This window comes from Bacillus rossius, chromosome 1 (assembly GCF_032445375.1).
Source record: "Bacillus rossius redtenbacheri isolate Brsri chromosome 1, Brsri_v3, whole genome shotgun sequence".
NCBI lineage: Eukaryota > Metazoa > Arthropoda > Insecta > Phasmatodea > Bacillidae > Bacillus > Bacillus rossius.
This window is the reverse complement of record NC_086330.1, coordinates 361,936,435-361,951,432: the sequence shown is the minus strand read 5'-3', so window position 1 is coordinate 361,951,432 and position 14,998 is coordinate 361,936,435. Positions and strand designations below refer to the sequence as shown.

The following is a 14,998-nucleotide window of genomic DNA, read 5'->3' as shown; positions in this document are numbered from 1 at the left end:
ATAAATCAAGAGTCGCGACAGATTTTTTTAAAAGTTGATTATACCGGCAAAACTTTTTAATAAACTTTTTGTTAAGACCTTTTGTGTAACAAATATTTTAAATATTTTTCTAAGCTCCCTAAATTACGCTGGATCTACAGATGTTTTTAATAATTTTAGTAATTTTTTTTTTAAGGTGCTCCTATAGTAACTGAAGCAAAATAAATATTTAACCTAAAAAAAATTTCACATCAAATGATTAATAGAGACCTGAAAATTTTGTGAGTTTACGTAATAACAAGTTGTACTCTGAACACTCGTGTGATTTAAAGACATCTTCCAGTGGTTCGCAGTCATTTTGACATGTCATGAGCTATGTATTATAAACCGATAAGCCGGAAGCAACTGAACGGATCAATCACATTCAAGCTCCAGACGAGAGTAGCCAGTCATCAAATCAGTAACAAGAGACCTGGAAATTATGCGGATTCTTTTGATTGCAAGGAAGACTGCAAACGTTTTACACCTTGACACTCCCCTCTATGACAGTGGGGCAGTCAACTACCGGTAAGCAGTAGTGACCGAATCACGTAGACTCACTCGATGGTGGGGGAAGTTCTACAGTGAGAAACCAGTCAATAGGAAAGCATATGTGGGCGCAGTATGCGTAAAACTGTGAATTTTTGCCTGAAAAACAAATGAATCTGTGAAATGTCCAGGTCTCTAGTTATTATTTGTCCTCGAGCCGTGTACTCTGTGCGCGAGCTGCGCGCTCACTTCTTGCTGAGGTGGCGCGACACGTCAGACCTCTTGAAGCCGTCGAGCATGTACAGCCTCTTGGCCAGCCGGACGGCCGAGGGGATGTCCACCGCCTTGGGGCTGTAGTGGAAGCTGTGCAGGCTCTCGATGTCGCTGTCGTCCTCCGACGCGGGCGGGGAGGTCGCCGAGGTCGCCGAGGTCGCCCTGGCCCCCGGGAAGCCCGGCTCGTCCCCGAGCATGGTCAGCTCGTCCTCCGACTCCCGCAGCTCCTTCCGGGGGAACACACGCACCTGTCGCGACTTCACGCACCGCACGGCGCATCCTGCCTCAGCGCACCTGACACGACCCATACGTCTGTGCCTCTCTTTCAAACTTAAATACTCTGCAAAGGATGATAGTAGAGTTACTGTTACAACAACACTAACAACATTATGATCATCCATAATCAATCACAGAACTATGAAGAGAAAAAAAAAAAAAATTTAAAAGTTTAAACAATATAACATTTTTATTGAAAATTTGAATAATTTGAATAAAAAAAAACTTTTGAATGATATCAATACTTACATATGAATACAGAAACACTGCTACTGATCTGGTATCCTTGTAAAAATGCAGCAAGTGTACATTCAAGAAATATTTAATTTTGATTCAATTCTCTCGTGCTCATCATAATATATACAAGGTAACTTCATAAGATAGGAAAACTGGAAATATAAAACACTTCTATACCCATAAGCATAATTATCTTAAAACTATATATGAGTAGAAATTTGCAGTTAATGAATAGTTTGTTTTCACTTTTTTATATTTTATTTTTTTTAAACTCACCTAGTATTTATTTCATAAATGTCAGTGACTGCAAAGTTATCGGCTAGACTACAAATTACAAAAATTCTTCCTGTATGAAAAATGACCATAGAATCTTAATAATATGTTCCTGACACCTAAGACAAGTGTCTTTCACAACTCCAGTGTCTAGCCTCCTCGTGGCTAATACAGTTAGTCACAGTTGTCTAGTGGCCAGACATCTTGCCTCAAGCCAAAGTGATCAGGGTTCAAACCCCTAGCGGCTGCAAGCTCAATACTGTTCATAAGTAGGCAATAAGCTAAATGCTGCAGTGAGCCAGTGGAGTTTCTCAACATTTTATGTTATCTCAGCACTTCTTGATTCACGTCACGTCGAAAATCACCTTGCTTCAAAGTCATCCATTTTGGTGGGCATTACTTTCACCATAACGGTGCACTCCTCCATGCTAATTATTATTACAGCTATTAAAAGAAGTAACTTGTTCTTATGAAAGTATGCTGTGCAGTAAAATACTGTATAAACTATTATGTAACACATCATCAAAATACCTAGCATACTTGTACACATGACAAAAATTTACGAAAACTTCTTCGAAATTCACGTCCCCATAAATTATAATCACACAGCCATAAAATCAACTTACAGCCACTTCTGTGGTCCCCAAACTAGCCACTTGAAAATACAAAATTGCACAGAATAACAATTTGTATAACTGCAGGTAAATTAATGTTTTAATTTTCAATATGTTGAATTAAAGTGAAGATTGAGCTAGATAATTTTAAGTTTAGGTGACTAAAATCTATAAGATTTGAAAGTTTGAAAAAGTAACAAACTTATTCTGTGACATCTCAACAAGATACATATAATAAAAAAACATACTAGACTTGCCGCCATTTTTTTTTTGGCTGCAGTTGTGTTTTTAGACTTGAGAGGATAGAGATGAAATGTTTTAGTATTACACAAACTAATAAAGTCAAAGCATAACAAGTCCATGCATAAAAATTATACAATTGGTATCAGTACAAAAACAAACATTACTTACAAATAAATTTAATATTACATTATCACTGAAAATTAAATCCATTAAATATATATAAACAAAGATAGTGTGGTCATGCTTGATTTTACAACTTCTTATAAATCTGTTCCTATCAAAATAATTTCAATAATTTTTAATATAATTTAGCTTTTACAATATGTTATAAAATTAATCATTAGTAATATGTGAATTAATGACATTTCTTGCAATAATATGTGGTGCAGTATAAAATTACTAGTGATGAACAGCCAATTTGTACAAAGCACCGAACACATATTTCTAACTGAATAAAAATGGTCAATAAAGGTACAATAACTACGACAATAAAGTAAGACTGTAAATTAAAAATTTAAAAATAATTGCAAGCAAGGTGATTCCAGATGTTAATGAAAATAAACATGTTTTTAGTTGTAATAAAACGTGGTAATTTGTAAGCACACAAGCCAATTGGTACCTGGTAGCCGACTAGTTCTGGGGTGACATTCCCCGAACTGAGACTGGAAGGCGACCGCGAGGGCAAGGCTCCTCCCACCGAGAGCTCCAGTCCGTTACCCGGCCTCTGCGGCTTGGCGGGCGGCCGCGAGTCTTTGTCCGGCCCCTTCACCTGGATCACGATCCTGTGCTCCGCGCCGTCCTGCGCGGGGTGGGCCGGGTGGGCCGGGACCCTGTCGCTGACCAGGAGGGTGGAGTCGCTGTCGCTGGGGTCGCTCACCTCCATCAGGTCGCGGGTGCTCAGGATGTCCAGGGTCTCCTCCTCCTGGAAGTCGGGGCTGGAGATGTTCGAGACGGCCTCCGACTGGCTCAGCTCCCCGTTGGGCTGCAGCAGGCCGCCGAGCGGGCCCGAGGGGGCGGGGCCCCCCCGCGAGCTCGAGTTGCTCGACATGACCGAAGACGACACGGACGTGGGGGACTGGGGCGATAGCGAACGCCGGGGACTCGTGTCTTCGCTCGACGAGGGGGAACCGGGGGAGGAGACGGGGGCGTTGTACGTCCACACGATGCGGTCCTTGTCGTGGTCGTTGCTGCCGCCGCTGTCCGGCCGCGTGTCCAGGAGCGTGTTGAGCGACGAAGTCACGTCTTCGTCGATGTCGATGTCGACGGCACTTATGGACGAGTCTTTTTGGAACTGCAGGTGGTCCTCGGAACGAGACGTGCGCACGAATCCGGGAAACGGAGCCTGGGTCCCCGAAGGGCAGCACGGGACACCTGTCGCACAAACCCGTTCGTAAATGAAACACAGCACGAAGTGGACGAACAAGCACTGCTCAACTAATGGTGTGGAGTTACGATACCTGACGTCTGCGGCCCAGCACTGTCCCTCTTGTTGGGCCCGACGGGGGATGTGCCAGCTGAGTTTGTGCCGCTGGGCAGTTTGTGGTGGTGGTGATTACGATGACCCAGCTCCATTTCATTGGGGCTGGTAGGCACAGAGTTGTTGTGGTGGTGGTGATGGTTGTGGTAGTGGTGATGATGGTGGTGATACCTGCAGTAGTAACACACAAATAACTACCTTAAGATATTACAACTTAAATATAGTTATAAAACAAATTTTTTTCAGGATTTTCCTGTAGTATTAAATTTTTTTTTAACCAAATTTTTTTGATTGCGTAAATTCACTCGTTAATTCTGGCATGCTGTTCAAAGAGACGGTAATAACCTTAGACTGTCAACTTTCTTCTGGTGCTTGGGGAGCAGGCCGGAGCTCTGCTGGGTGCGAGACAGGTTGAGAATGACATCGCCCGTCATCATGAACGCTTCGAAGCGGGGCGGGCGAGGGCGGGAGAACTTGTCGTTGGAGGACAGGGGTTCCCACTGGGTCCTGTCCACCTCCTCGAAGCTGTCGGGGGGCAGCAGCGCCTCCAGCTCGGAGCAGGTGCCATTGCGCGAGCCGGTCGCGTTGTCATCCGAGGGCGAGGTGAGGTCGGGGAGGGTCGGGAGCCTGCTCTGCTCCTTCGCCACGAACTCAGTCAGGTCTTCCTCGCGGAGCTGCTGGGGGGAGGAGAGGTAGTGCCGCACCCTCTCCTTGATCACTGGATCTGCGCACACGGCGCACTGCCAACACTCGACAAGCGTCTCAGAACCAGCTACACCAACTACAAACGACACGCGGCACACCATCAGCTGTAGGAAACCTATTTGTATTATCAGGAAGCCCTACCTTATTTGCATTAAAGTAGATGAGCAAGTTAGACCTGTTGCCTCGGTGAGAAGAACTCCTGTCTCGTGCAGTGGCGGGCACTGCTCTGAATTCAGGGAGGGCAGAAGACTGGAGGGTTCAGGTGGTTCACTGGTGATTCCGAAATTTTACAAAAAAAAATTATGAGTCCCTAAAAATTCACTTATAAAGTTTAAAAATAATGCTGCAATATTAACAAACGTAAAACAATACATTAAAAAAAATAATTGAACCAATTTCATAGGTCAGGTGTGATCTGGAGTGAATTATTATTTGTTATCTCTCCATTATTTTATTTTTAACTTACAAAGCCATACCAATGGACAATATATAATATGTACACCTTTTCCTTGATGTAACACAGTAGTATGTTAATTAAATTAGATCTAAGATGCAGAAATTTACTTTAAAAAAAAAAACCTATATTTTTCCTATATTAGATTAAATACAAAAATGTATTTTGGATGTTCAATCAACTTAGATCAAAATTCCAATATCCAAATGTTTAAATCATTTGTCAATAAAAAAGACATGCTATCATTAAAAAAAATATATATATTTTAGTAATATATATTTTTAACAAATTAATATAAATAACTGTCATTAAAAACTGCAAAAAAAAAAAAAAAAGTCATTGTGTGCCATATGTAATGAAAATGAAAAACAAGAAGTAAACAATGGCCAGAGATTATTGCAGTAACTTTGAGAAAGATAACTGCCATAAAATTAACTACTGTTATTCAATTTTTCTAAGCTATCTTCCTCTACTCAATCATTTTTACTATCCTGAATTTGCACACAAAATAAATTACATTGCCAAAATTTAACATGTTTAGTGTAATAGCAATGTACATATAAGTAACTTCAACATTGTAAAATAAACTAAAAATAAAATCTTGTGTGTTCTAGGTTACATACAAACTTCAAACAACTTTAAATTTTAGAATGCTTTCAGATGGATTAATACTTGTACTTATACAATAAGAATATGGAATTGTAATAAAAAAAAAAAAAAAAAAAAAAATAGTTACTATCTGCCTTATAAAGGGCAGAAGTATAACTAAAAATAATATGCCCATGTCAGTATCTCACCAGTAGATAAGGAATTAAAATGTCACTATTATGAACAAGTCTCAGTAACTAAAACATTGTTCATAAAAAACTGATAAAGTCAACTAATCAGTTTTGCTACTTTTTGACTTGGTTACTTTTGGCACTATACTGATGATTTGTTTGGTTATTATCGTGATGTTAATGTGTTGCCCCTGAAGAATATGAGTAAATGAGAGGGATGACAACACTGAAGCTCAACACTTTCCATGCTAAACAAAGCTTCCATGCCTTTACTCTTCCCCCCATCATGTCCTGCAGGTATACATCACTACAATTGATCTTCCAGCACAAACAAGCCCACTAACAGAAAGGCATTAACACATAAGACACTGCACTGCAGGGATGGGTTAGACTCTTCCCAACAGTCTACTGAAATATACACAACACATACTGAGCATGCTTAGGGAACACATGGAGGGCTATTCAAAGACTCACAGACTCTGTTAACAACACCAGGCTTAACATTTATCTGCTCTTAACAACACTATCCATACTTGGTATTCTCTAATCACTGTTGTTAACAAAATAAAAGTTATGGCCAAAGGATATGGCAACACAGCATTCTGGCCCTATTGACACACAACTTCTGTATCAAAAATCCATAGATTAAAAAATAATTGGGTCTTATATTTTATTTATTCACGGACACAATTATTTTTCTGCATTGATTACTTCATTTTCTTAGTTCAATAAAAGCCATGATTGTTTTGAAACAGTGCAAGTTAAATAATAAAACATATTATCAAATGCAGGTACCTAGGTAATGAACAAAAATTAATATATATTTTTTTGATGTGAAAACATCTTATCTCTTGGTATACAGCATTTGGCAGGAGTAATTTCGTGAAAATGCAACGGAAGTCGATGAACTGAAATGTATCACAAATATGGCGGACCCATGTGTAGCAACATAATCCAGTATACAGTCACTTTCATAAAAATTAGGAGACATATAAAACATATTGGTGTGCCAAATGAAACCTTATGACAGTGAAACTACCCTGAAATATATTTGGTAAACTAAAATAGTTATAGTAAAGAGTAATTCCAAGTTTTAAAATACCTAAGAAGACTGGCATTATAATCATTATACATTACACACCATATTCTCTTTACAAACTTTTGTCAGGCTTGGTAGCGCAGTGGCATAGTGTGTGGTTTGTAAGCTCAAGGGACATAGTTCAAATCTCGTCACTGAATCTGTGGGATATGTTATGTTCTAGAGAATAAGTGAAGGAAGAATAAGATGTTAAGTGTGGCACGACTGACTCAGGTTTTGGTGTACAAGTGCGGCATGGCGCCAATCTGTAACATGTATGCAACAACGGAATAAACAGGTACATGTGGAATATAACACAATCGCTCCAAAAATGTTTAGCAAAAGTAGCATGGCTACTGAACTCAACCTCGAGGTAAGGTCATCTTACAAAGTTAGTGAATACACTTACTCACAGTGTGGAAGGAGTATGAACCTCTAGCAGCTATCCTACTATCACAAATGGGTGGACAAAATGTTCAAATTTTATTCAATAAAGGTTTGTGGGAAATACCAGAGGCTTGGGGAGTTATTTAATAACATGGTATGAAATAAGTCTTGATAAAGCTTCAAGAATATAAAAACTCTGCTATTATTCATTTCTGAACATACTTGATCACTAAAAGTGGGCATGAAGTTAATAGTAGTGATTTAATTTGACTTTATAATGGGATGGTTGAAAAAAAAAAACTCTGGTTATGTATTTGGAGGAAATTCAAGTCTTAAACACGTTCTGGAAATTTTTCAGCTTAGATATTTTGTCCACCCATGCTATTTTGAAACAAAAAAAAACCAACAACAATAACACTGAAGTAACATACACATATATTCCAGAAATAACTTAACAAAAAAAAAAAGAAGAGAAAATTTTTCATGGCACTCACCTCTTTTTAGTTTTAACGTTACCGGGTCGGTGGATAACCTCAGGCATTTTAAGACTGAAACATATATAAAATTGGTCCATATAAATGGTACAAAAATATGTTTTCTCCAACAATAAATTAAAACATAAAAACTAATTTATAAAAATACTAAAGAATGTAAAAATGAATTTATTTCTGTTAAAATTTTAGTGTACTATTTTTTTAAACCAGATCAATTTTAAAATTAAGAATATAAAATTTTCTAAATTTGTGTGAATTACTTAGTGAGGTACAACTACAATATTACAAAATGGTTTAGATATTAAATCGTTTTTTAGTGTTTTAAATTATGTATTTGTATGTAAGACATATGTGATTAATGCTTATATATCTACACACACATAAATCAGATGGAGTTGGAAATTTAATCAATATTTTTATCTCTATCAATGAGTATCTAGTCCAAGAAACTAATAGACATACATGATAAATTATGATAACTTACTATGAATAAAACTATGAAAATACAAAGGAATGAAAGTTTCTGATATCTGCACACAATTTTTATTATAAACACCTAAGCAGGCCTACATAATTGTACATCACCTGATCAGATGAGTAAGTGTTATGAGAACATGTTAAACATTTATAAATAGATACAATAACACTTACCTTCCTTTGTACTAAATCTATTGACATCTGTTTCGTTCACTTTCAAGATGACGTCTCCAGCTTCGACCTGCAAACAAAACATGTTACAGATTAGAAACACTAAACACTGCAGCAGAAATCATACATTCCTTCATTAGCAATAAACCCTATTCTTATGGAAGATTGTGGGACAAAAAAATCTTAAGTGATATTGGCAAAAAGAGTGCAAAATGACAAGACAATTTAATTAACTTTAAACATGCACATCATGTTTAATGTTACTATTATAAACACCACACAATATATCATTTCATGCATCAATGCTTCTTAGAACCTACAAAAGATGATTAAAAGGTTTTCTTGGTTCTTATAAAACAACTAATTACACTGGGAAAATATAAAACAATCATAGAGCAAAATAAAATTTAGTGTTCAGTAGATTTTATTGAACAGATAGAATGCATGAATTTTTACAAACTCTTAAGAGCTCACGAAATATCAGTAACTACCAATATAATCTAACAACTTCAACAATGTATAAACCATATAAAGCTAAAAGACTGTGCGTAAACAATTGTCATGTCCCAAGAGTACTGCACAGTAAATAAAGAAGTTTTAGCTATGTTCATCATAATTGGGAACTATTAGAAAAGTATAATAATCACAAGATTACAGAGTATTAATACAGTAATACATTATGCATTTTGAACATGTTTACCAATGTTGAGAAATTTTTGCATTATTACATAAATACCCATAGTGACTATTCGTAAATTGGGCCTGGCAAAAGTACAAAGACAATGCATTTGAAAAATTTATATTCCACCTTAATATCTCACCTTCTTATTAAGTAGCCTGCCTCAGTTTGCCTCAAAGTGTTTAAAAGAGAGAGATGTTGTAGAAAGATAAACAGGCTGATTAAGAGAATGTTCTGCAACTTTTCCCCTTTTATAAAATTTAATTTTACTCAGAGTTAGTTAAAGTTAGAATGGGTGATCCACCACTGGCCAATGTTCCCACATTTTTTCTACTGTAGATGAACGTAAACATCACAGCCAATGGTTTCACTATTGAAACCACTTACAATTCACTCATCATTTCTACTTTTATTTCATAATGACACACACCAAGGTTACAATGCATAATGTTGTTCTAATTACTAAACTTCACTGTAAGGGCACATCTAGGTCAAAACAGAAGGGGGATATTTTCTCGAATCGGACAGAAACGGGGTAAGGCAAATTCCGGGATTCAACATCTTTCACGGGGGTGGAGGGTTCATGAGGCCACACAATAACAAACAACAACAAAAGGAGTAAAATATTTTTTACAAAAATTTTATTTTGAACAATAGTTTAAAACCATTAGTTACAAATTTTTTTTTTACTACAGGGCACTGCTGCTTGTTTTATTAATTTCTTCAATTTTGGTAAGGGGGCAGCAGCACCCCCTTTGCCAAAATATGTGAGTGTTGTATGATACATAAACTACCCCAAGTATGGGAATTAAATTATGAGGATGCTCCTGAAACTAAATAAGTTAGAATTATCAAATGCCAATCCTACAATACAAAATTTAAGTCAATCTCAATCTACAAAATCACCATATCAAACATTTACATAATGAAAGAATGATCCCCCCAAAATTTATGTAATTGAAATTAGTCATTAACCATTATGCATTTATCCATGATAAATTCAAACACAAATATTGGACACTATTAATGTAATATTAAGCACAATTTAATTTGGCGTAACTGAACTATCAATGACTCAACTAGTGAATCAAACAAGTAATTAATCATTTAACTAGCATCTAACTCAATTAGGTGCTAACAGCTTGCTCAAAGGCACAATACTTTTTAGCTTAACTGCATATCTCTACCTCAGAGTTATCAATTAGTTATAACATTAGTCAAAAGAGAGTTTTGAAGTTACTAGTAAGAATATTCACACAAAGATAAAAACACACATGACTATGGGCTAGATGTTACTTGTTTCATTGCAGCACCATTATGGATACTCCTCAAATTCCCAGGAGATTATTTGTTCCTCATCGCTCGTCACCTCATGAAAGTCCTTACTGATCTCTTGTAACAAAGACTCACAATGTCAGGTACTGATGCTGAACGGCCAGGTAGACTCACAATGTTCTAGGAAATATCTAGAAGCACTAATGTGTAGCGAATAGTTCAGTTCAATATTCACAATATTGATACACTTAAGGTCAGAAACAGATATTAATATAAGTATTTCTGAAATATTATTTTATCATCTATAATTTTAACATTGTTTATCAGTCTTTATTTCACTAATTCTTCAAGAATATTATATTATATTATACAATTTACTATTAACATCATCGGAGAAGGCTTATCACACATCTATTATATTTATGACCAAGACTATTTATTTTTCTCGAATTTTCTTAGGAGTTATTTCATTCCTAACTCCAATACAAATCAATTATTTTTAAAACAAAAGTTTTTCAGTTATTACAGTACTCCTAGCACAATTTAGTCATGAAAGTGTGCTTTGCTACCCATTGTTGTTGATATAGGTACAAGCAAATATTTACAAAATAAAATGATTTATACAAATGAATAAACATAATACCTATAATTACCTTTATAGTGCGGAAGTATGGAAGTGCATATTTATGTAAGTGCACAAGTATTCGAATACGCAAGTATGAAAGTGTGCTATAATGCAAACATGCCATCTAGCGCCCCACTTGTGAGCCCTTTCCTTCTGTGCCATAGGTTGTGCAACTCCTGATCACTGCCTTCTGAGCATTATACTTGCTTACCCTAATAGCTGTAAAGAAGTTTCACTTAAAACAATTCGGGACTGAACTCAGATCACCTCGGCAGTAGAACGAGGGGGACGCACCACAACGCCGACAGCTAGAAAACTGCTGTGTACCACAACGCCGAAATACACTTAACACCAAAAAATGTCATTGCAGGAATGCCACAAAAGTTAGGTTAGACTAGGTTAGGTTAGGTTAGACTAGGTTAGGTTAGACTAGGTTAGGTTAGGCTAGGCTAGGTTAGGCTAGGCTAGGCTAGGTTAGGTTAGGCTAGGATAGGCTAGGTTAAGTTAGGTTAGGTTATATTATGCTAGGTTAGGTAAGGTAAGGTTAGGTTTGATTGTGGTATTTCGGCGTTAAGGTACATTTAAGAAACACACACAAATTCATTCAGTTGTTATTTCGGCGTTGTGGTACACAGCAGTTTTCTAGCTGTCGGCGTTGTGGTCAATTTTGACATTCGGCGTTATGGTATTTCGGCGTTGTGGTAACGACCCGTAGACGAGCACCCTGACTACTTGACCAATCACAGTGGCGGTTTCTTGGCGGTTACGTTGGTCGGCGCACCGCTCCTGCGACAAGGGTCGCTGGTTCCGTTCCAGCCACCCGGCGTGGCACTCAACAGGCTTGTTGTTTGGAATTCATTATGATATTGGAGTTCCTGACAAACGCCACACACTGAGAAATTGCGTTTTTTTTTTCCCGTCATGAGTTTTCTCTCGGGCGTTTTTCAATACAAGCATTACATGACAATCTTTTGCGGCAGACATATAGCAAACATAAGCCTCTGTTCGTAACATAATCCGGCAAATATTTTGAGTTATAATTTTTGTCTGGCCAAATGTATCACAGTCACTAACGAGAATGCCACAGCTGAATGGTGCATGTAACTTCACTTCTTTACAGTGGCGAATACAGGAATATTTTTAGTTTATATTTATCGGCCATAGGGGGGGATGGGGGAATTCAAAAAATAAAAATATTGTTACGAACGTGAGCAAGGCCGGGACATGTGCAGGTGCAGAGATGGCTGGCGGCTGCCGCAACATGATATGCGCCGCGCGCGCCTGGAAGATAACAAGGATTGTCGCTTTCCCCCCTCCTTCACAACACTCCCCGCGCGGCGCCCTGCCTTTGACACGTAACTGACACCGGACAGCTGCGGAGTTACGCGAGCCGCCGACACGTGTTTCCAGAGATTTCTTCCGTCGGGTCGGCGCGGAATGACGCGACTGGCCCCGGCCGCGCTCGCGAGTTCTGGAAATTGCGGCTGATATATAAAACGAGGACGGCGGCCTCGAGAGAGAGAGAGAGTCAGTTCAGAGTTCAGGCAGGAGCTTTCCCGCGGCGGAGTTTCCGGGACGATAGTGCCGCGGGTGCGGCAGAGTGGCGAAGTCCTTGGACGAAGGTTCCAGGGCGAAGAGTTAAGTTCCGGGCGATAGTGTCGCGAGCGCGGCGGAGTCCCGAGCGAAGTTCCGAGCGAGGCGTCGGGCGGATCCTCGGCGAAGGCAAGTGCGTCGGCGGCGGCGGAGTGCGGCGACGGAGTCCCGCGGCGGAGATCCACGAGGGGTGCTGCGGCGAGAGTTACGCCAGAGGTGCGGCCCAGCGAGGTGTGCGATGCGTGAAAACAATTGACTGGGGAAGAGACATTTCTTTAAGTGCAATTGTTTATTTGCTATTTTAGAAGATTATTTGTAAGTGACATAAGTAGTGGCCATCAATAAAACTGTGTAGTGTGTAGTAAAATCTATTAATTGGGCTATCCTTTACGAACCCGCGATCGTAACAATACATTAAAATTTGAACACTTGTAGTAAAAAAAATTAAATTATTATTGGCGCTAACACACTGACAGACAGGTCAACAGAAGTAGAAGTAGGCGACAAGACTTCTCACACAGTTGAAATTGCACATGATGCCACAGCCATGGGTGAAAATCTGTAGGATTCGCAGAGGAAAGGGAGGGGTTGAAGGATAACATTTATCATTATGATTTCACAGTTACGATTTTGCAACCGCAAGTAAGGCTTCTCAAAGAGGGCCTCCCTGCCCCTTCTCCCTCTGGATCTACGTTCATGACAACAGCTCACCTTGCATTACCCAAAATAACGTACATACATACTACCTACGTCGATATTTTGCAAAATATTTTTCCCAACTTAGGTGAAAAAAAGTTTTACAATAATAATTTTGACACATCAAGTACACCAGTTGCTAGATCACCATCGGGTAACTTGTAACAACGTAGAAGGATTTTATAATTTATAATTTAACCGGGTTTTAGATAAACCTATCGCATATGAAGGATATCAATGTTGAAAATGCAAGAGGTTCTAATTAACACTAACTGTCCACACCATGTCTATAGCACCATCTTCGTAGTAAAGATAGCAAAAATCTTAATTGAGATCTGAAATTAACAAAAAAAATTGGTTGTCTGTAAAGTCGGTTTACGGACGATAGTTTAACGTGACAACGTCATAACAAAACATTGATGAAATGATTGCATACTTTTATGAATAAAATTGAATCATTTTAATTTTAATAATAAAAGAATAAATACTTGAAATTATACCTACTAGTAATCAGATTTTTAAAATGCAAGAATAATTAACCTTTATTGCCGAAATTGTTGTTGTAATAAGCAATGAAAACCACATAAACTTTTCACTTCACTTAAAAACAGTCGACGAAACAGTTCACGTGTAGATGTAAGTTGCGTGCTGTCGCTGTCTTTCTTCTCCTCGGACGCATAGGCCAATCAAGTGGAAGAGAGATAGATGCGGCGCAAGCGTACAATGAGCGTAATGGGACAATGAGGGTAACGGTACAATGTGTGTAACGGGACAATGTGCGTAACGGGGCACTTTTTCGTGCGTGCAGCCGGCGTTCATCGATTTATTAGACGTTGTCACGTCAAAAAAAATTACCAACGCGGTGTGTGAAGTGAATGCACCCCTAGGAACATAAACAAACGCCGCTGGGGTGCGTACACGAGCGGGGAGGGGGAGGGGGAGGGGGGGTGAGACAGGTGCGCCAGGGTGAGTATCGACCCGCGCTGGGGCGCCGGGGAATAAGGTCACACTCCAGCCCCATGCGACTGCGAGCCGACCAGAGATCCTCTCTCTGGATGAACACCGAGCCGATGTGAGAAACTTCAACAGTAGACAATCCCAATTAGAAAATTGTACACCAAGCAGTGGCGGATCCAGGATTTTGGTTTGGGAGGGGCTTGACCCAGCTGAGGCTAGGCTTTATCAAGGCAAACACTAAAACAATAGTAGACCCAGATGCTTTTGGAGGGGACTTGAGCCCCTTAGCCCCCCCCCCCCCCCTCTGGATCCGCTACTGACACCAAGTACAATAAATCTATCCCGATTTTGGAACTGGCCAAAACATGCCACCCTCCACAAAATTTGTGATTCATGCATTCCAGCTAAACCTGAACATTTGGATCGCACTTTCAGAAGTAATCTCTGTTCGCAGAGATGTAAAAATATATATATTTTTTAAAAATCAGCCTACGTTGTAACCAACTGAATTCGACATGTATCTTTCGCGAAAAGATTTCCAGACTCGGTGGCGGACGCAGGGGTCGATAGGGGGCGAAAATTGAAATTTTTTTCCTTTAAAAATATCAGTGAAGGCAGTACGTTGTTATTGGTGACGCAATGTGAGCTGTTACAATACCTGCCAATTTCAACTGTGTGAGCCGCGTCGCCTACTGCTGGTTCTGTAGGCCCATATGCCAGTGTCGTAG

The 14,998-nt window shown here is 39.1% G+C and overlaps 1 protein-coding gene across 8 annotated transcripts in view; it reads right to left on the bottom strand.

Annotated features, from left to right (window-relative positions):
• LOC134528320 (PH and SEC7 domain-containing protein) overlaps window positions 1–14,998 on the bottom strand; it is a 129,540-nt gene that overhangs the window by 42,224 nt on the left and 72,318 nt on the right. For 2 of the 8 annotated variants that reach the window (XM_063361845.1, XM_063361843.1), the window contains exons 2-7: window positions 8,449–8,515; window positions 7,798–7,851; window positions 4,246–4,624; window positions 3,881–4,071; window positions 3,043–3,794; window positions 757–1,007 (exon numbers count right to left, since the gene is read on the bottom strand). In XM_063361845.1, coding sequence (XP_063217915.1) covers window positions 757–1,007; window positions 3,043–3,794; window positions 3,881–4,071; window positions 4,246–4,624; window positions 7,798–7,851; window positions 8,449–8,515 — 1,694 coding nt within the window. The remainder of the gene's footprint in view (window positions 1–756; window positions 1,008–3,042; window positions 3,795–3,880; window positions 4,072–4,245; window positions 4,625–7,797; window positions 7,852–8,448; window positions 8,516–14,998) is intronic. The other 6 variants (XM_063361848.1, XM_063361844.1, XM_063361851.1 and 3 more) reach the window with 3 other exon arrangements.